At 40.0% G+C, this 23,187-nt stretch overlaps 1 protein-coding gene across 2 annotated transcripts in view; it reads right to left on the bottom strand.

Annotated features, from left to right (window-relative positions):
* LOC139937609 (ATP-dependent RNA helicase DHX29-like) overlaps positions 1-23,187 on the bottom strand; it is a 42,251-nt gene that overhangs the window by 10,370 nt on the left and 8,694 nt on the right. Inside the window, exons 7-23 of one of the 2 annotated variants that reach the window (XM_071932830.1) lie at positions 22,538-22,747; positions 21,478-21,652; positions 20,676-20,799; positions 19,266-19,367; positions 17,934-18,071; positions 17,185-17,295; positions 13,055-13,216; positions 12,693-12,818; positions 11,521-11,664; positions 10,348-10,524; positions 9,770-9,916; positions 9,197-9,235; positions 8,665-8,754; positions 7,130-7,266; positions 5,472-5,645; positions 3,907-4,035; positions 1,355-1,430 (exon numbers count right to left, since the gene is read on the bottom strand). In XM_071932830.1, coding sequence (XP_071788931.1) covers positions 1,355-1,430; positions 3,907-4,035; positions 5,472-5,645; positions 7,130-7,266; positions 8,665-8,754; positions 9,197-9,235; positions 9,770-9,916; positions 10,348-10,524; positions 11,521-11,664; positions 12,693-12,818; positions 13,055-13,216; positions 17,185-17,295; positions 17,934-18,071; positions 19,266-19,367; positions 20,676-20,799; positions 21,478-21,652; positions 22,538-22,747 — 2,261 coding nt within the window. The remainder of the gene's footprint in view (positions 1-1,354; positions 1,431-3,906; positions 4,036-5,471; positions 5,646-7,129; positions 7,267-8,664; positions 8,755-9,196; positions 9,236-9,769; positions 9,917-10,347; positions 10,525-11,520; positions 11,665-12,692; positions 12,819-13,054; positions 13,217-17,184; positions 17,296-17,933; positions 18,072-19,265; positions 19,368-20,675; positions 20,800-21,477; positions 21,653-22,537; positions 22,748-23,187) is intronic. The other variant, XM_071932831.1, reaches the window with a different exon arrangement.

Raw genomic sequence — 23,187 nt, 5'->3', positions numbered from 1 at the left:
TTCGAAATATTTCTGTCTGAAATGTCATATTTGATGAGAAACAAATAATCTAATTTCGCATTTGGAGTCTATCGCTCAGTGAGCGTTTTATTCATTTTTGCTTTGGCATCGATGCAATGCAAAAATTGTAATCGTTTTTTCACTATTCTCTAGTCACCCAGATCGCCGATCAATCTCAGTTTATGTATATGATGGATTTCATAAAGCGCTTACACTGCCAGCAACTGTTTTGTTAGCAAAAACCAATTCTGTAGTGTTCCTTTAACAACTGTCATGACCACCGTCTACACAATTCTGGACATGCAGCATATAGTAAGGGAGTAAAAAGGATGCATTTCACCCAGTAATGTCTGCCACCTACGATCCTGGCCATATCACGTTGGGCCCCTGTGCCCCCTTTCAATGTTGGCTCTCATTGTGCGGTCGTCTGCTTTCCAGTAAACATTGAGAGGGGTGGCGGGGGACGGGGGGAGAGAATGTTTATTTTCAGGGGGAAGTGGACAGGAAATGTTTATTGTAACATTGCGAATGGGTGGCCCCAGCACTTTTGTCGGGATAGTAGCATTTAAAAGAGCTCTCACTCAGACTGCGTAAAGAGTCAATTAGACACTGTGCCATCGTGCACTGCGTTGCACCACAGTTGCTTAGGTGCTGGCAGTGTGAGGTTTTCTTTATAAGTCACCGGAAATTATTCTTAATAACTTAGTTCTTATAATGCATTTTACGCTTTACACTAGCGCCATGGTCATCGAGCCAATAACATTCTTTTAATCTTCCTCAGCTCCCATGGGAATATACATGTACAGCCCAGAGCTGCCTTGGCACCCAGTTATTTTTTCATACACAATATCAACCTCTACCCTTGCAGGTACACATTCACCAAAGCCCGGTTCAAACACTTCCTGCGAATCCGAATGCGAATACGTCCACGGCTGTTTTTGCGAATTTTTTGTTGCGATTTAGGTACTATATCTAAACTTTTCCCGGATAACTTGCGGAAACATTTTTCCCGGAGCTAAATTTGTTATCCCTCAACAAAATATTGTGCATTCTGTATAAACTCCAGGAAAAGCTTTCAGGAAAGTTCTATGGGCCATTTGTTTAATGTTGGTAAAACCACACACACTTAGATTTGCTATCTACTGAGAGCCAGCAGTTGTTCGCAAATGGTTTCGGGGAAAACCCTTCTACAAGTTGTCTGGGGAAAGTTTTGATAAGGTGCCTAGTAACGTAACAATTTGTATCGCATTTGCATTCGCAGGAAGTTTGACCGGCTTCAGCACACAGTTTCTCTAAGAGGAAATCATGTATGATGTGTTTTCCTGTAAGTGACTCTAACATTGGTAGAACCTACCATGATGTGCAAGCAAAGATCTTCCAGTGGAACTCGTAGAATCTCAGGCGGAGAAAATGATTTGAAAGACTCGTACCTGGTCAAAAGTTAACAACATTTTATAACAAAGTTACCAAATTGATTTTTTCCTGTCACAGGTGTTTCGGTTTAACAACAAGTGTTTTATTGGCCCCAACAAACAGTTCCCTATGAAGGCCTCTGACTCTGCCATGCTCCGGGAAGACTGTCCTTGCACCAAGTCCAGGGCATATCCAAATCCCCAAACCCAGGCGGGCAGGGGCCCCACCCGCCCTCTCGGTCGTGCTGTAATAACGGAACATCGTCTTCAGTGCAGGCTCATGGGGGACGGAGCTCCACTGGCCCCATGTGCAGTCCCTACCAAGGCCTCCGGCTCAAAGAACATGCCTAGTGCATCAAACTAATCACCTAAACGTTAACTTTACCCTCAGGAGTTGCCCAAACTCTTCCTGACTCTGACCAATATCACTTTTCAGTAAATATCATTTTCTAATAAACCCATTCAGGAAACATGTCCCATAATTCTCTATTTATTCCGCGTATATATATGTACAGTGTATGCTCCTTTTCAGTCTATCTCATTTATTAATTAATTAGTTTTCCTCCCTCTTCCCACCTTTGTTTTTGTCCTTTGTGATTCCAACTTCTTGTGGTTAAAGTCTCTTCCCTCCAATGCCCCCCCCCCCAATTCCATAAACCATATCAGCTCCAGCTTGTGCTGCCAAATATGTAGCGCACTAAGCTAAATCAATCACAAGAACCATCTGTGCCGTTACAGGTACCCCTTTCTAAGGAATCGTAATCAAGAACAAAAATGCTATGACTAGGATTTGAACCTACAACCTGATGACTTAAACATGTTAAAGGCTCTGGCGGCCACTATTGGTAATTACTCAAAAAAGATGCTAGCAAAAAAACATACTTGGAAACAAGCAATAGGGAGCTGTTTACAGTATAAAACATTGTGAGAAAAAGCTCCCTCTGAAAGTAACATAGTTTTTGAGAAAGAGGCAATTTCTCACTCACATAATAAAATGCTTCATACATGTATGCATCTGAAAGTTGTGCAACAAGGGTGTTTTTTTCATTCATTATTTTCTTGCAACTTCGATGACCAGTTGAGCCAAAGTTTTCACAGGTTTGCTATATTATGCAAATTATGTTGGGATACACCAAGTCAGAAACTGGTCTTTGACAATTACCAAACGTGTCTAGTGTCTTTAAAGGAACACATTGCCTTGGAGGGGTCGAGTTGGTTTATTAAAAGCGTTCTGTAACCGTTTGTTATAAAATGGATATAGTTAGAAAGATATTGTAAAAGTAGAATACAATGATCTACATAAATATGCCTCAAAATTGCGTGGTTTTCTTTTTACCCTGTCAACTAACACGGTCTGCCATTTATGGGAGTAAAAATTTGGACTCCCATAAATGGCCGACCGTGATAGTTCGCGACGTAAAAGGAAAACCGTGCGATTTCGAGTGATACTTGTGTGGATCATTATATTCTACTTTTACAACATCTTTCTAACCATATGCATTTCATAACAAACTGTTTCAAACGCTTTTAATAGACCAACTCGTCCGATCCAAGGCAATGTCATTGGACACTTTCGGTACAGAAAAAAAAAAAAAGGTCACAGATTTACAAATAACTTACAGGGTTTACAGAAGGTAATGGTGAAAGACTTCTCTTGAAATATTGTTCCATGAAATGCTTTACTTTTTTGGAAAACATTAAATCAGTATAAATTCTCGTGTGAGAATTACGGACTTATTTTTAACACATGTCATGACACGGCGAAACGCGCGGAAACAAGAATGGGTTTTCCCGTTATTTTCTCCCGACTCCGATGTTCGATTGAGCCAAAATTTTCACAGGTTTGTTATTTTATATATAAACTGTGATACACGATGTGTGGGACTTGGACAATACTGTTTACTGAAAGTGTCCAATGGCTTTAATATAGCCACCAAACTGATGCATGAAGCCGCATGGCCACAAATTGAACACACATGAATAGTCTTGTAAGTAACATTTGTTGCCTCCTATCATTTCACGTATTTCAATTAGTACAAATAAAACAAACACCCTGTCAACATATAAGAAATGCAATAAACCATTAAGGCCGATTCACACTGCAGCGATAACGAAAACTTAAACGATAATGACGCAAAGAGAACGCATTCTATTGGTTGTATTGCTCCACGCACAATATGCCCACGCTAAGGGAGCGTCTCAAAAGTCGGGCACGTTCCTAGCGCAAAAGAACGTTCCTGCGGGCACATGCCCGCAGGATCGCAACATCATGACAAAGTATACGCGGAGCATTCCAAAAGACCGGTCCTGTGGAACGGACAAAAGCGGCGGGGATACTCTTGCGATCCAAAAAGAACGTTCCTACCGTTCCGACTTTTGAGACGCTCCCTAATTCAAACAATCGAGGGCGTGCATTTTAAAAATTATCGTTTTCGTTCTCATTATCGAGGCCTGTATGACTGGCCCCCAAAACTAAGAAAGAGTTTTTACTGACTGCTGTTTGGTGTAGAGCCTGAAGCAGAAGCCTTCTCTAACCCTACCAGCTCGGCCTTGTCTTTGCTTAGCACTGGCCTTGCTGATGTAAGTCTCGACCAGGGCACTCAGTTGACTCATCTCATTGTACCTAAACACAGTCCAAAACAACATTCTTAAAGATTACTTGTTCAAAGGAACACCGGGTTTCCTAGGGGCAGTCCCCTCTCTAACCCTACCAGCTCGGCCTTGTCTTTGCTTAGCACTGGCCTTGCTGATGTTAGTCTCGACCAAGGCACTCAGTTGACTCATCTCATTGTACCTAAACACAGTCCAAAACAACATTTTTAAAGATTACTTGTGCAAAGGAACACCGGGTTTCCTAAGGGCAGTTCACAGTTATCAACATTTTATCAAGCCTACAAACCGCACAATGTTTCAATATCCCTCCATCCCCCCTAAAACGGTACATTATTCTACAAAGGGTGCGCGCTTGATTACCTTCCCCAGGTCGACTCGGTATGCCCCCAGTACACTCGAATAGCTTTGACGTCAATCAAGAGGCTCACCCAGGTCAGTCCCAAGTGCCCTCCTTGTGGAGCATGACGTCACTACGAGAGGGTGAGTGATGGTTCGATTAGCTCTTGTCAGGGGCTCAACCAAATGAGCAACGCGTGGTCCACACGGGGAAGCTAACCGAACGCACCCATAGAGATACTTGAATGTGCATGACATGTAAGCCTTGTTTATTGTTAACCGAATTCTGATTAAAGAAAGATTGCATGTGTGTCAAACAGATATGCAATGCAAAGGTAAAGAAAATGGTCTTATTTTACATGTTTTATGGGCAAAAAGGGCCATGAACGTATGCTTTCAAAGATCCATATTATTTCAGAAAATGGATTTAATACAGCGGGCATTAACCCCCTCTCTCCCAGCATGTGGTTTGTATGATGTGAACAGCCCCTTATATTACCAACAAATTAAAGATCAACGTAACAAAAACATTTTTAGTACTGCTCTTTTATTATAGACAGGTAAACGGGTACGCAATGATTACATGTACAACCATCACCATTATTTAAAGCACTGGACACTATTGGTAATTGTCAAAGACCAGTCTTCTCACTTGGTGTATCTCAACATAGACATAAAATAACACACCTGTGAAAATTTGAGCTCAATAGGTGGTCGAAGTTGCGATATAATAATGAAAAAAAAAAAAACTTTGTCACATGAAGTGTGCTTTTAGACATGTTAGATGGTTGATTTCGAGACCTCAAATTCTAAACTTGAGGTCTCGAAATTAAATTCGTGGAAAAATACTTCTTTCTCGAAAACTAAGTCACTTCAGAGGGAGCTGTTTCTCACAATGTTTTATACCATCAACCTCTCCCCATTACTCATTATCCAAGTAAGGTTTTATGCTAATAATTATTTTGAGTAATTACCAATAGTGTCCACTGCCTTGAAACTAGCTCTAGTCATCATCAGGAGACTGTTCCATTCTTGTTGTACATTACTTTATCTTCTGAGCATGTTGTGTCTGCAGAAGAAAGCTTTAGTTTCCATTCAAACAATACTTACCTTGTTTCTTTGACTTTCCCGGCGTCGATCACAAACACAACATCAGGAATAGTGATCCCCGTCTCTGCTATGTTTGTTGCTATGACAACCTTACGCACCCCCGAGGGCGGTATTCCAAACGCTGAGCTCTGATCTTCAGAGGACAGCACAGAATGTAAGGCTAGAATTTGGTATCTGTGAGTACAAAGATAAAGAGATGTTTAAGAAGGCAGTTAAGCCCAGTCCATACTGTGAATGCGAAGGAAATGTTGACGTTACAAACTCGCAGCGAATAATTCGCGGCAGTTGAGCTGTGCTCAACTCTCTTGCGAATATCACTGCAAAAACAGAGTTGTGACGTCAAATTCTAGTCAAATTTGCTTCGCATTTGCATTTGCAGGAAGTATGAACCGGGCTTAAAGGCAGTGGACACTATTAGTAATTACTCAATTAATTGTTAGCATAAAACCTTACTTAGTAACGAGTAATGGGGAGAGGTTGATAGTATAAAACATTGTGAGAAACGGCTCCCTCTAAAGTGGAGTAGTTTTCGAGAAAGAAGTAATTTTCCACGAATTTGAATTCGAGACCTCAAGTTTAGAATTTGAGGTCCCGAAATCAACCATCTAAACGCACACAACTTCGTGTGACAAGGGTGTTTTTGTCTTTCATAGTTATCTCGGAACTCCGACGACCAATCAAGCTTAAATTTTCACAGGTTTGTTATTTTATGCATATGTTGAGATACAGCAGGTGAGAAGACTGGTTTTCGACAATAACCAAAAGTGTCCACTGGCTTTAAGACAGGAATGTTTGCAGGAATGCAAAAGGAAAGGGCCAAGTCTTTGTCTGTCTGTCTTAATGATCTTCCCGTTGAGAGAGCTCTGCAAACTCCCACAAGGGGATAGAAACACTAAGCTGGCAACAGCCAATCTCTCTCATACAATCATTGGTTTAACGTCTATGATTATGAATTGCACAAATCAAGAAACTGTGATTCAATTACTAGACGACAACACTTATTCTAGTCATTGTGAAATCAGCAATTAGCTTGGTAGGAATCAAACCCACAACCTTGTGATTTGCCAACTCGGGTGTAAAAAACACCATGGATCCCGTCACAGCATGCAACAATTGTATATGGTCTCTTAAAGGGTTAATACACATCAGTAAATACAAATAATCAAATAATGTTATATTCCCTTCTCATTTGAGAAGGGTAAACTACAACATTAAAGTGAGGTAGGAAAAATAAACCTGACTGATTGTTTATCCTCAAAGACACTGGACACCTTTGGTAATTGTCAAAGACCAGTCTTCTCACTTGGTGAATCTCATGCATAAAATAACAAACCTGTGAAAATTTGAGCTCAATTGGCCGTCAAAGTTGCAAGATAATATGTAATAATAAAAGAAAAAACACACTTGTCACACAAAGTTGTGTGCTTTCAGATGCTTGATTTCGAGACCTTGATCAAAATCTAATTTGTGGAAAATTAATTCTTTCTTGAAAACTACATCACTTCAGAGGGAGCCGTTTCTCACAATGTTTTAAACTATCAATCTCTCCCCATTACTCATTACCAAGTAAGTTTTTATGCTAATAATTACTTTGAGTAATTACAAATAGTGTCCACTGTCTTTAAGCTACAGTCTGATTATTTGAAGGGTCAGCTTACTTTTTCTCTGGGAATCTGGAATCAGTCTGAAGGAGTTCGTAAAGTTCTTGAATGTTAGCGAGTCCAGGCATGAATATAAGAATGGCACCGTCTATGCCTCCATACAGGGGGTCTTGATCTAAGAAGCTGATCAGTTCCTGTGGTGAGAAGCAGACAACAAAAGCTAGTACAAAGTGTTGTGGCCGAGCGGTTAAAAGCACCGAATTCAAACTCTGGTGTTTCTGATCAGCAGAGTGTGGGTTGGAATCCCCAACCATTACACTTGTGTACTTAAGCAAGACACTTAACTATTGCTTCGTCCTTCTGATGGGACGTAAAGCCGTTGGTCCCATGTGTTGTGTAATTCATGTAAAAGAACCCAGTGCACTTTAATATGGAAAAGAGAAGAGGTTTGCCCCGGTGTTGCTGGCAATGGCTGCTGAATGCACCAGAGCACCTTGTAAACCCTTATAAGGTGCTACATACATGTATTTGGGTCTCATTATTCATCACTGCAATTTTACCTATCTTTCTGAAAGTTTGTATACACTAAGCGCCTTGAGTACCTTGTTAGTTAGATACATGTACGTGCGCTAAATAAGACTTATTACAAACAGGGGATCAGGTTGGCTCAGTGGTTTCTTTCTCTGCCTTTCACTTCTACGGACCCTGGTTCAAAACCCTACACAAACCAGAACCGAGCATGTAGATTGGTTTTTCACACCCCACTTCTACTGACCCGGGTTCATAACCCATCACCATGGTGCATGGTGATTGGCTTTTCAGACCCATACCTGGGCCCAATTTCAAGGCTCTACTTACTGCTGAATTCTGTGCTTACAATCACCGTGGCGCCGACTTTCTGCGCTTGTTGTGTAACCTGGACTACGCACAAGCCAAAATTCCCTGCTAACTTTGAAATACGCTTGAAGTAAGCAAATAATTCCCTGCTTCCGCAAGCGCTGTTTCTTTGAATATGGTTTTAGCAGAGCCATAAAAAAGGGCCCAGATTGCAAGTGATGCTCAGAACTGTGAGAATGATGACAAAATGATATTAAATAAGCTGAAAATCTCCTGTTAAAGGCACTGTACATGTTTGGTAAAATGTCAAAGACCAGTGTTCTCAATTGGTGTATCTCAACCATATGCATAAAATAGCAAACCTGTGAAAACTTGGGCTCAATTGGTCTTCTAAGTTGCGAGATAATAATGACAGAAATAAAAACACCCTTGTCACACGAAGTTGTATGCTTTCAGACAGGAATAAAAGACTTCTAGCTAGAAGTCTTTTAATATTAGTGAGAAATTACCTCTTTCTCAAAAACTACGTTACTTCAGAGGGAGTCGTTTCCCACAATGTTTCATACTATCAACAGCTCTCCCAGGCTCGTTACCCAGTCAGTTTATAAGTTAATATTTGTTTTGAGTAATTACCAAACGTGTACCTTCCCTTTAAGAGCGGACAGGCATTTATCATTTCAGGCATGTTCTTTAAACACAAACTAAACACAACGAAGCTTGAATGTTTATATTCTATTCCCCTCAAGGCAACTTACCACAATTAAGTCCATGTTAATTCTGTCTTGGTTTAGTCTGGTAACAACCTGCCTTGTACGCTTACTGTAGAGGTCTGGGTCCAAACCACTCTGTTTAATGTGAAAGCGAAATATATCAAACATGAATGAGGAATAAATAGTGGCTTGGCAGACACTTGCCAGTCAAATATTTCATACAAATATTTGCTGAAAAGTTATCTTATTCAAAATACATCAAAAATAATAACAGTTTGTTAAAAGGGAACATATACCTTTGGTTTTTTGAACCATTTGACTGTTTTTACACTAAATAAATGTACATTTTCAAAAACTTGTAAACTGTTATGTTTTGTGTACGTTGAGTTGTGTGTGGTGCTAATACATGCAGCTAGAAATTGTGTTCCGCGTAAGTAAATTGGTTTGCATGAGGTTGTGCGCCCATAATGCGAAGACAGCTGATTTTAAAGAGCTCCAGCTATGTTCTTATCAGCCGTTAAAACACCCCCACGTGACATTTCTGGGGTAAATATTGAAATGGATTATACTTTCTTACCTCATCCATGACTGAGATGTCTTGTGTTTCCCAGCTTACCTGGAAAAAGAAAGAAAACAAAAATAAACCATATGACTTGTTAAATTCGCAGACAGTAACAAACTTTACGCGATACTTAATCACCACCCACAACTCCGAGAGATGTCTTTCTCATCAAGTCATAACGTTTTATTGGGTTTGGGTAATGATGGTAGACAGCTTGAATGCTTTTGATCTCTGGCTGTGGTCAGTGGTTTATTTGGGTTGGTGTGGCTGGCTGCCAAAGACGCCCTAGTATGCCTGCGGCTCAAATTGTTGTAGCCCAACCCTTCCCATTTCGGCTTCTCAGCTGTGAGTAAGGATGATTAGCCTCCTAAATTATTATCACTTTTAAATATAAATATCGCGCTTAGTACTCAATTTCATTCAGCAGCTATGCATACAACTTTGTTTAGCACAGTAGACTATTGTAAGCCAAAATAGTTACCAGCCAAAATACTATGCATTGAAACACTAGACAATAAAAGATCTGTTCTCGTATACTAGTTCTAAGAATTCAGTTTAGATCTTTGGGTAATCATGAACTACACTTACATGGACATCTCTAGACTGGCCAGCCTTGCCTGTTATAGACACAGTGGTGTGTTCTTCTTGTGTCAGGGACTCGTATCGTACTGCGTATGGAGAGTCACCATCCAACACGTAGTTGGTGTTCTCAATAACATCTTCTACATGAAACACCTGTTAGAAAAATCAAAGCAAACAGTCACAGGTATATAAAAATAATATAATAATAATATATCATTTGCAGTACCCGCTGCTAAATATAGGATTCAAACTGCCTCTAGCCACCGGGCAATCTCGGTGGTCAAGTTGGAATGACACTGCTCTAGAACTGCAAAGGTCATGGGTGCAAATCCCACCTGAATAATATGCCTGTGATTTTTTTTCACAGAAATTGGGTAAGTACTGAGTATACAGTGCTAACAGACATCAGTGTATATAGGTAAAAAACCAAAATGAGTTTCTTTATCCCGGATGCAAATTTTACATCTATTACAGTAACAATAAGAACTTTGGTTAAAAAAACAAAACAAACACAACGGCTTTGCAGGTCTGTTAGTTAAGTACCGACCGAATATGGGCCCATGTCTAGAACCCTGACTGCATACCTGTACTGGGAATGTCCTGCCCGGTATATTAACCACCGGGCAATGATGGAAGTAAGCAGATAGCTTAGCACTCTCTATGGTGGCACTCATCAGGATCACACGAAGGTCTCTCCGAACCTTGAGTAGGGTCTTCAGGATAATCAGTAAGAAGTCTGACTGCACACTGCGCTCATGTACCTAAAAAACAAAATCCACAGAAATCTAGTATTAAAAAGGTGTAACTTTTGCCTTGTGGTTCCAATATTCATTTCTCTGCTTCATGTGCATGGTTTGCCCTTATTTTCAACGACTAGCCAGCATGCGAATGTTGACGTCACAAATTCGCAACGAATTATTCGCAGCAGTTCAACTTTGCTCAACTCACTTGCGAATATCGCTGCGAAAGGAGGGTTGTGACGTCACATTCACGTCAAATTCGCTTCGCATTAGAATTCGCAGGAAGTATGAACCGGGCTTAACTCATTGTTTCCCTAAACCCCAGTTTTCTCAGTGGTCTATGTATAAGTTGAAGGTAGGGTCATACTATAAAAACACACTCGAGAACCACTGCAGCTGTTGATACATATATAGCTATAGCTAAGGCACTGTCCAACTGTCTGAATCCCTAAACCTGCATGTGAATAAGATGCGAACTTGACGTCACAACTCTGTTTTCCGCTGGGATATTGTCAAGAGAGTTGAGCAAAACTCAACTGCTGTGAATTATTTGTTGCGAACTTGTGACGTCAACATTCCTATTGCATTCGCATTTGCAGGAAGTATGAACCGAGCTTAAAGGCAGTGGACACTATTGGTAATTGTCAAAGACTAGCCTTCACAATTGGTGTATCTCAATATATGCATAAAATAACAAACCAGTGAAAATTTGAGCTCAATCGGTCATCGAACTGGCGAGATAATAATGAAAGAAAAAACACCCTAGTCACACGAAGTTATGTGCGTTAAAATGGTTGATTTCGAGACCTCAAGTTCTAAATCTGAGGTCTCGAAAAATATGGCACTTCAGAGGGAGCCGTTTCTCACAATGTTTTATACCGTCAACCTCTCCCCATAACTTGTCACCAAGAAAGGTTTTATGCTAATTATTATTTTGAGTAATTACCAATAGTGTCCACTGCCTTTTAAAAGATGCCATAATGGTTATGTTGTTATTACCGACTACAAATTGCTCACCTCATCCACTATGATGTGGCTGATATCCTGCAGTTTGGGATCCAGTTGTAATTTACGTAGGAGCACCCCCGTGGTACAGTAAAGTAAACGAGTTGTATGGCATTGCTGGGACTCCATACGTATCTGATAACCACACATGGAATCCTGGAAGGGAGACAAATGTATTAAGGTTAAAACAACACAATTTTTTATGATCTAAACTTTTTCTTATCATTTATTTTTATTTATTGTTTTCTTTGTTAGAGTATTGAATTGTCTGTTAATTGTTGTCTTTAATCAAATGGTTCTTATTGCAACTTGTTTGCAATTAGAAATCTGTGTCAATTTGGTTGATGGTGCTGCATACTCCAAAGGAGTTGCGATTGGTACAGGAATGCTTAAGGCCCAAAGAACACTTCAAAAGAACAAGGGATACTTGTTATTTGGGCCATGTTACCCGAACTGTATCAGGCAATCCCAAAGAAGCAGTTTTTACTATTTGCATTTCAAATTTTACATCACTTGTTTTCCAGGACAATAAGAAAGTGTAAGTAAAATGCCTCTTGGATGCAGTGGAGTTGGTTTCCCCCAAGTTGCCTGTAAAGATTGACTCATTGGGCTAGGCCCTTGTGTGGCAGCGCTTCACCATCCCAGCAAACGTATGTGTAAATTGCACAGCAAATGTCTTCCGAGAGATTGGATGGAAAAGCTTGCCTGGGCCAAATTTCATAAAGCTGTACTGCAGAAAATACTGCTTGGCAAATTTCTTTGCTAAGCAAAAACAGATTGTGACACCAGTCACTACAATGTAAAATTAATGTAATTGTGGCTGGTAACCTTTTGTTGTTGTTGAGCAATACTTTTCTATGCTCAGCAAGTTTGTTTGTGCTTACAGGGGGTGCATTCATTTAGCTTCCCTGGGTCTACCCCCGTCTATCCCGGTACGTTCGAATAGATTTGACGTCATTCCAAGGGCTCACCAGGGTCAGCCCCCAGTGCCCTGCTTGTGGAGTGGGTCTCTTTGGGGTGAGCCGATGTGGATGGCGTCACCAAGAGAGGGCAAGTGGTGTTTGATTAGCTCTTGTCAGGGGCTCACCTGAGTGAGCGCCGCGGGGTCGACCCAGGGAAGCTGATCAAACGCACCCAGGCTTTCTGAAATTGGGTCCCGGTGTAAATTGGCTGATAAAGCTTACCTTGGTGCCGGGACCTCTCTCAGCCATTTCTTGAGAGACCCTTCTAGCTAAGCTTGTTGCTGATATCCTCCTTGGCTCTGTGCATACAATACTACTATGACCTCCGGCTCCGGACATTATTAAATCCTGCACAATAAAAAAAAATATAAACATAATTCAAGTGTCTGCTGCTGACCACATGACCCATCCAGATGCATGTTCGATAAACAACTGAACTTTAAACTCTTTTTTTTAAAGTAATATTCCTTCATATATCTTAGTGTTTCTACTATGTTTTTATACTGACAATTATTTTTGAGTAATTACCAATAGTGACGAGTGCCTTTAATGAACTGGTCTATTCAAGGGTAATTTTACTTTACCTCAAGTAAAAACTGCGGAACCTGTGTGCTCTTCCCGCTTCCAGTTTCCCCTGCCACAATGACCACCGGACTGGTCTTGAGTTGATTGACGATGGCGTCACGATGCTGGTATACCGGTAGGGTTTGGCGAGATACCAACATCTTATGGTACGCTGCTGATTTCTGTCAGATGGATTCAAAGTGATTTAACACGTCTCTACAAATATAATTAACTCTGTCGGTTATCATGGACAGTTTGCATAGGACTTCTTAACTTGGTTTTTGGAACCATTTGATATATTAAATATGCGATCAAACTAACTTGTGCAAATTTCATTTCAAAAGGAAGGTGCTCTAAAATTTGTAGTAAGTAATGTGGAGCGATTATGTCCCTGCAGGAGGAGTAATCTGAAATTGGAATTACATCATCTGAGAAACCTCAGATTGATAATTTATTTATTTTTATTTTTATTTATTTTCTTTCTTGTTAATCCTGGGAAATCTATTCAGTAAGAAAAACTCACTGATCTCCAATGGATCCCAGCTAATATAGTCAGGCAGCTTAGCGAATGGATGTGGACGTTCCGGACAAAAGCACCAAATTTTGTCCACGTGGTCCTTATTACCTAAGCTTTGCATTTTTGATAGGAACCACCTCACCAAGACGTATTATGGCGGCCATCTTGGATTTCCAAGATGGCCGCCATTTAAAAACCTGTTTTTGCCAGTATCTCACCTCCTGAGTCACCTAGGATCACAATTATGGTGTCTAGATATACATTTCCATGGTCAAGGAATACATCTTCACCACTTAGAAAAGCAACAGTGCTTTATTTCCTTTGTATGGCGGCCATCTTGGATTTTTAAGATGGTAACCATATGAAAAACCCATATTTGCCGGTATCTCGCCTCCAAAGTCACATAGAATCACAAATAGTGTATCCAAATATATATTTCCATGGTCAATGGATCCAACTGTACCACTCAGAAGAGCAGCAGTGCCTTCTTTCTTTTATATAGCGGCCATCTTGGGTTTTCAAGATGGCCGCCATACGAAGAAAGCACATATTTTATCAATATCTCACCTTCTAAATCACCTATAACCACAATTATGGTGACCACATATACATTATCATGGTCAATGAATCTAATTGTACCACTCAGAAGAGCAGCAGTACCTTCTTTGTTATATATAGTGGCTATCTTGGGTTTTCAAGATCTACATGTAACCTATAAGTCACGTCAAATACATACATTTGTATGGCTAACGCATACAAATAGAACAGCAGCAATGTTTTCTTTTTTATGGTGGCCATCTGGGAGTTTTAAGGTTTAATGAAGGCCTTGAAAGCACCAGGTAAAAAAAGTCCACACAGGAACCAATAATTGGCTGTCATCATCGAGACTAACTCACTCACTCACTCACTCAGTCGACCCAAGTTGTCGCGTTGCAGCATGTTTGAGTCAGGCTCTATGTCTGACACGCCACACAACTCTATCCTGCATACAGCTGATTAGCTCCTCCTTGTTGATTACTTCTGCGTCTTCAAGCAGGGTCTTTAGCATAGTCTTGGTGGGTCTTCTAGGGCCGCACCTGCCGTGAGTGGGCTCCCACACGATGACTTTATTGGCTGGTAGCTCTGGGTGCCGTAGACAGTGACCAGCTCAAGGTTGGTGATGTGATCCCTCCAGGAGACATTCTGTGCCATCTGTAGCATCCTGGTGTAGCATCCTGGTGTAGCAACCACTGATAGATTTGGTCATCGCCTTGTTGAGAGTCCAAGACTCACACACATACAGCAGGATGGTTTCTATTACCGCATGAAAGAATCTCAGCTTTAAACCATTTGGGAGCTGAGATGTCCAGATCTTCTTCATGTCATGGAGGACTTTCCATGCAAGCGCCTTATGGACTTTGATGTCTTTCTCTGTTCTCTGCATCGTGGAGCCGAGGTACTTGAAGTCGTCCACCTCCTTTAGTGATGAACCTCCTAAGGTCTTTTAGCGGAGCATGATCCCCAATGTTGTATACCATACTCCGTCTTCTTGGCAATGAGATGGAGACCAACCTTCTCACACTCCGACTCAACTCTGCTGAGTAGCTCTTGCGCCTCTATGATGTTGTCAGACAGTAGGGCTATATCATCTGCGAAGTCTAGGTCGGAGAGGGTCACTAGGCCGATTCTTCTAAACTTTCTTGGGGTGATGGTGAAGCCTAGATCCTCGTGTTCTTTGAGGGCTCGTCTCAGGGCGTAGTCAAGTGCAATGAAATGGAGCCAGCGTGTCGCCTTGCAGAACTCCAGCCAATATTTCGAACGAGAGTCCATCCTCAGTCACTGGAATGTGTGGGTTTTTTCACTCTGCTGTCACTCCAATCTTTTAGGCAACTCGTGTTGCATGCTGCAACAACTTATAATCTGGGGATCTCCTTTGCCTCTCTTCTGGCTCAACCCCTCTTTTGTTTCATTTACATGTTTAAGGTCACTAGACGTATCATAGTTTAAGAGTAAGGAGAGTCTTGGCATGGAAGGCACTTCATGGCATGAGGCGAGTGAGGTCTCCACGGTGACATCAACAGTTGCCACAGTTGAGTCTGTACTTCTGTAAGGAGCCGAGACATGGACTCTCGACAGCCAATCAAGAATGTGCACTAGATGCTCACCTGGTGTAACCAGACCTGGCTCAGATCTAACAACATCTCACCTTGTGTTGCCAGACCTAGCTCAGATCTAACATCATACCTGGCCCATATCTACTATTATCTGGCCAAGACAATGCCATCAAATCACCTGCCACGTCTGGACCAGTGTGCTATGAAATTTAACCTTTTGCAGTTGTACTAGGTGGGGTATGACCCAAGTTGTCAAATATCAAATTTGTGATCCAGATCAACGAACGAAGGAGGTGAGATATTGAATGGGTTTATACTTGGCAGCAATATTGAAAGTGATCGATGGCCTGCTTTGCCAAGTGGTACAGTTGCACTCCTTGACCATAACAATATATATTAAGAAGCCATTGTTGTGACTCTAAGTGACTTAAAGGTGATATATTGGCAAATACGTTTTTGTCTTCTTATGACGGCCATCTTGAAAACCCAAGATGGCCACTACATAAAAGAAAGAAAGCACTGCTCTTCTAAATGGTACAGTTGGATTCCTTGACCATGAAAATGTATATTATTTGGTCACCATAATTATAATTGTAATTGTGATTATAAGTGATTTAGGTGTGATATGGATAAAAAATATGGGTTTTCTTCACATGACGTTAATCTTGAAAACCCAAGATGGCCGCCATCCAGAACAAAGAAGGCACTGCTGCTCTTCTGAGTGGTACAGTTAGATTCCTTGACCATGAAAATGTATATTTGGTCACCATAATTGTGATTATAAGTGATTTAAAAGGTGAGATATTGATAAAATATGTGTTTTCTTCATATGGCGGCCATCTTGAAAACCCAAGATGGCCGCTATATAAAAGAAAGAAGGCACTGCTGCTCTTCTGAGTGGTACAGTTGGATCCATTGACCATGGAAATATATATTTGGACACACTATTTGTGATTCTATGTGACTTTGGAGGCGAGATACCGGCAAATATGGGTTTTTCATATGGTTACCATCTTAAAATTCCAAGATGGCCGCCATACAAAGGAAATAAAGCACTGTTGCTTTGCTAAGTGGTGAAGATGTATTCCTTGACCATGGAAATGTATATCTAGACACCATAATTGTGATCCTAGGTGACTCAGGAGGTGAGATACTGGCAAAAACAGGTTTTTAAATGGCGGCCATCTTGGAAATCCAAGATGGCCGCCATAATACGTCTTGGTGAGGTGGTTCCTATCAAAAATGCAAAGCTTAGGTATTAAGGAACACATGGACAAAATTTGGTGCTTTTGTCCGGAACGTCCACATCCATCTCAAATATGGTCATAAGCTGCCTGACTAATAACAATCAACAGAAGTGCTAATATTTTGGGGATACATAAAACTGATGTAATTTTCCATAGCCAGTGAAATGACTCTAATTAAACAGCGTCATAACCAGTCACATAATGGACTCTAAATCCATATTGGATTGCTAGATCCCAAGATGAATTACATACATGTACATGTATATGAAAAGTTCTGACTTAACGGTACTTACTTGTCTTGTCTGCATAATGGTGCGCAGAGTGTCTCCACCAACCATGTGTTTCGTACCTAACATCGAGGGCCCTTTTGATCGTTTCTGTTGGTGAGTGTTTTCCTTTACAGTCTGTAAGGGCAAAGAAAAAAATTAATTTTAGAAAATCTTCTCCAAAATAAACACATCAGGGAAATATTTGATTTTTTTTCCCTGCCAGATTGACTTATTTTTAGCCAGGCAGCTTTCGAAAATATTTGAGCTTTTTGAACTCCGGACAAAAGCACAAAATGTTTCCCATATGCCAGTTGTTTCCATTTAAGCTTTGCACTTTTGACAGGAACCCACTTCCCTAAAGACATATCATGGCGGCCAACTTGCTCTGGGGCTCAAAACAGGGTAACCCTCTTCACAGTCCGTAAGTGCGTAGGCATGGGTATTGTAATATATTTGGGAGACACAAATAAGTCCTACACAAACATGGCTACCTGGAACCAACGACGCTCACACAAGGTCTTTTATTTATATAGAACACAATATGAACAGTAGAGGCCGCTATATAATGGCTATGGACTCACAGTTTAGAATACTACAGGTATCATCTGCAGGGAGCCTGGCTGGTTGGGCAGAATGCAATACCTTCCTAACTTGTTTACAAAGCAATTCTGGTTATGTGCCTTGCTCAATGGCACAAGTGTCATGACCAGGATTCCAACCCAGACTGCTGACAACACCAACAGCCACGGCCACCCCTTACAAACTTCACTTACCACATTCCCAGCATGATCTTCCCATGAGTCTTCAATGTCATCATCACTGTCGCCTTTACCCTGGTCAGTGAAGGCCCCCTCTGTCTGTGACTGCAACTTGAGTTTCTTAAGGAGCTGTGAGACAAACTGGTCTCTTGGCTTTGGGCATAAAAATAAGGGACATCATTTTACGGTGAAACAGATACAATTGACTGTGAAAGAACTAGTGACTGTGTGGGTTATAATGATTGCATCATACAGTTGTTGACTTCAAAACTGTACCCATAGCACATACATGTAGCAAGCACACTTGTTAATAGGTTTCTTTAGGCTTGGGAGATAATAATTTATAAAAATAATAATAAAGAGAAACTTATAAAGCGCAAAAAAAATAGCAGAAAAAATCCACCTCAAGGCGCTGGAAAGAACGACAATAAAAGTCTGGACCAGACACAATTTATACAAATCAAAGTAATACACAGTAAAATAATTTAAGGAATCTAGAAACATAAAGCTGACAAAAAGTTAAAAAGTTAAACAACCATTTTAAAAAGATGAAATTCACAAAACATACAATGATTAAGTTCCTTTATGATGCAGCCATTCTGTTACCAAAAATATTTCAAATAATAAAAATAATTGTTTTGACTACCATATCTTTCTAGGAATGAAACAAATCAAATGGCTTCTGATAAGTGCCTTGCATTGTTTATGGAAACTTATTGAGTTGAAACAAACTGAACTGATATGAACTGAACTTTGAAATTTGTATGCATGAAGATACCTGTGGAGAGAAGAAGATGATGAAGAACTTTCATTCTTAGGTGTGGAAAAAACCCCTAATGGGGGTAAAACCCAAACAAACAGGTAGGGACTAAAAACCCAATCCACATAAAAGCTCCAACCGGAAGCGGCATTCAGACTGGGGTCTGACAGAGGTCAAATAAGGCAGGGAAGAAACCGCTAGGCCAACCAGTGAGTCAAGAATGCCACAAAAGCTTTACAATGTCTTAAAAAAACAGGGATGTGATAGGCTGTCGAATAAAAACACGAACTGTGTCAGCGCAAAGTGTGAAAGCTTGCGAGCGTGAAAGCTTCAGAGCACGAAGCCTGCTCTACACACATTTATCTTTAAAAGCCCTACTTTGCAGTCTGGGGCATTTGATAATATGGTCTTCTCTTCATGTTCATGAAGTTGATCTTATAAAAAAGTAAAAATAATATTTAAAATGTTTTTTTTTTTTTTTTTTTTGGGGGGGGGGTTCTTGCTGGTTAAAAAAAAAGAAAATCCAGTTAGAAATGGAGAAATCACATTCCTGAAAATAATACCCGCCTTATACTCATTGTATGTACCTTATTTTCTTCAATCTTGACTTCCTCCTTGGCTTTGTTTTCTGCATCTCTCCACTCAAGCCACACATCCCTGTAAGGAGGAGGTAGTAGTTGATGGATGGACTGTGCAGAAAAACATAGAAAGATCAGTAAAGGTAAAGTATACCTTTGATATTCACAACAGTTCAATTGTTTGAAACCTATATACTGTAAATGTAGATGTATCTCGCAACTTTGATGACCGATTGAGCTCAAATTTTTACAGGTTTGTTATTTTATGCATATGTTGAGACACACCAAGTGAGAAAACTTGTCTTTGGTAATTACCAAAAGTGCCCAGTGTCTTTAAACTAACATCTGAAAATCGAATTTATAAAGGTGGTCGTGTCTTTGAGATATTGTCGAAAATTCCGAAGCATTTCATTATGCCCATGCAGGAGGAATAATCCCCAATAGGAATACACAATCTGAGAAACGTTTTGCATTGATGCTTCTCAGATTCAAATTTTGGGGCATAGAGACTGATATCTGTTAAGGTAACCACATTACATTGAAGTGAAATGTTTTTCAAAATCCTGTATCCTATCAAACAGCTTCAGGCTTCTCACCAATAGTTTTTAATGCCATTCATTTAACTGTTATCAAAACATACACCTGCCCTTTAATGCAATAGGACAACGCTACAAGCGTCGTCAAGTTGGGGGTTATTATCAGAAACCACTGCAATGGCAGCATCTCTTGGCTCTATGATCTTTTTGTTATGTGAAGTCCCTGTTGTGAAAGCACATAGGTCTAGTCCTCCTACACTTGGTAACAATTTCCTGTCATTTTAAAGAGTAGTTTAAAGGTAGTGGACACTATTGGTTATTACTCAAAATAATTATTATCGTAAAACCTTTCTTGATTACAAGTAATGGGGAGAGGCTGATAGTAAAAAACATTGTGATAAACAGCTCCCTCTGAAGTGACGTAGTTTTCGAGAAAGAAGTAATTTTCCATGAATTTGATTTCGAGACCTCATATTAAGAATTTGAGGTCTTGAAATCATGCATCTGAAAGCACACAACTTCGTGTGACCATGGTGCGACAAGGGTGTCTTTTTCTTTCATTAATATCTCGCAACTTCGGCGACCGATTGAGCTCAAAGTTTTACAGGTTTGTTATTTTATGCATAAAAATTATGTTGCGATACACCAACTGTGAAGACTAGTCTTTGACAGTTACCATTAGTGTCCAGTGTCTTTAAGAGTTGTGTGTTATCTTTATAGCTTTTGCACTTGTCCATAACTAAAAAATAGGAATGCTTTTCAATAAGGAACAAGCAAGGCAGATTAATCGGAGTGAACTTTGACTGGATCTCAAGTGTTTTAACTGGCATTTGGCCAGGGGACTAATGTAAAAGGAGAACACCCGAAAAACATGTAGTCTTACCGCTGTTTTAGCAAGGTTCCAGAGCGCTAAGACACTAGCTAGATGCTGAGCTTCCATTGAGTTCTCTGTTAAAATCTCTGGACATACAACCAATGGAGGATCCTTCTTACGGTCGACGGTTAACCTGAGGAGGGAATTAAAAAAACAATGAAATTTGAAGGATACGCACACTTATAGATATTTCTTGAATCGCCCATTGAAGCAAACCCTAGTTTGAGAAAAAAGGTGAACACCACAGAGCAATGTTTGCAGGAGATTCGCGTAATACATTGTACATGCAAAATTGGTTTTTGTTTCACCAAGACGAAAAATATTTTTGTGAAATTGAACACTTCATCATTAACTTCATCATTTTGTAAGTTTAAAGGCAGTGGACACTATTGGTAATTACTCAAAATAATTTTTAGCATAAAACCTTACTTGGTAACAAGTAATGGGGAGAGGTTGATAGTATAAAACATTATGAAAAACGGCTCCCTCTGAAGTAACGTAGTTTTTGAGAAAGAAGTAATTTTCCACGAATTTGATTTCGAGACCTCAAGTTTAAAATTTGAGGTCTCGAAATCAATCATTTGAAAGCACACAACTTCGTGTGACAATGGTGTTTTTTTCTTTTATTATTATCTCGCAACTTCGGCCGAATGAGCTCAAATTTTCACAGGTTTGTTATTTTATGCATATGTTGATATCCACCAAGTGAGAAGACTAGTCTTTGACAATTACCAATAGTGTCTACTATCTTTAACGTAAATCTGTGGCATTTGTGTCGTACAAAAAGTTCCCAAACCCCTTGAATCCTTACTTGCATTTCCAGTTTCCCCTGACCTCTTTCTTGTGATACTTTGGAGCAGCAGAGTTTGGAATATTTTTTCGGCACCAGTCGATCAGGAACTGCTTGGGTGACTTCGCTGTCCAGTTTTTCTGACTGTAGGCGAAGCTTCGTACGTCATCCTGAGGGACAGTGGTGTTTGATGCTGCTGAAAAATACACAGAGACAAATAATTAACATTTAGTATAGTGCCTGTGTTAGAATTAAACTAATAATACTAATAATAGTGGCTTCTTAAAGCACTCGGAGACTATCATGGAAAGAACACAAGACCAATGTTTTTGTTAGGAACCTGATAGGAGAAGATAGACCCACCTTGTCCTCAAAAATTAACAAAAACAAGCTTCAATACTTTTGTCACATATCCAGAAGAGAGGGGGACAACCTCGAGAATATCTTTATGCAATGATGTGTTGCAGGTAGTAGCCGACGTGGCCTTCAAAAACTTTATTGGACAGACGGAATCAAAGAACTCATGGACTTATCAATAAACGATGCATATCGTTCTGCACTGGATAGACAGAAGTGGAACTCCATCATAACCAGGGTCACAAAGGGTCAGCCATGACTCATAGGACCACGACGAACAAAGAAATATTGACTAGATATTATTGACTATTTGCACATGCAAATCATCCACAATTTTTTTTCTTTCTCCAAATTTTAATCAGAAAGACCGCACTTATTGACAAGCATCTAGTCTGGAACCCAGATTCTGCTGGAGCACTCTGCCTCGACACTTCACAATAAAACACAATGATACATTTTCTCTCTTTTTTTAGGAACATTACAGAATTGGTTTTTGTTAACACAACAGTTGCCGGCAGTGTAAGTACCAAATGTAATCCACCATTAGTTTTATTAATACTCATCAAATATGACATTTTATACATAATTATTTCAAGGGATGTTTTCTACTATCATCATCATTGACCGTATAAGTTTTATGTTAATCTGTGATGTTAGACAAGTTTTTTCTTATATATTCTGTAATTATCCTACAAGTGTTCAAAATCATATATTTCAGTCTCACCTGTCTTCTTGGAAGAATCCACTTCCTCGGCAAATAGATTAAACATCCCTTCATCTTCGAGCTCCTCCACCTTCTTCTTCCTTGGTTTCTTCTTCTTGACTGGAGCGAAGACAACTCCTCCATCTGCACCGTCTTGTGACTGGTCCCTCTCTAGACTTTCTATCTTGACTCTTGGGTCAAAGTCAGGGTGCTTCTCCACCTTTGTAAGGTCTGGAGAAATGTGAAATGATTAAATGTGTCAAGTTGGTTTTGTTAAGTAAAGTTTGTCTAAAAGTGGGACAAAAGATGGAGCTATTTAACCATGTTAAACATAGCAACTACATGTACCTTGTATCGGTGCTTTTGAATATGTGCATTAACCCCCTTTCCCATAGTCTTTAAGACTTTCCAATAGCAGTGCCCTTTACAAAAATTAAAATGGCCTTGCCCTCTTGAAGATGAAATTCCAAGTACGTAAGACTGTGGAATATCATTGTAGTTGTATGTCTTGAGGAACATCAGTGTCTTTATGGATCTCAACATCTTCTCTAAGGCGACCAGTTCAAGCTTATTAATTTTGGTTTTTACCCATACACCCATGTGTGTTAGCATTGTATACTCAGTACTTTCCAGAGTCCTGTGAAAAAATATCACAGGCATATTAATTGGGT

The sequence above is a fragment of the Asterias amurensis genome, chromosome 5 (genome assembly GCF_032118995.1).
Source record: "Asterias amurensis chromosome 5, ASM3211899v1".
Classification (NCBI taxonomy): Eukaryota; Metazoa; Echinodermata; class Asteroidea; order Forcipulatida; family Asteriidae; genus Asterias; species Asterias amurensis.
This window is presented reverse-complemented; position numbering and strand designations above follow the sequence as displayed.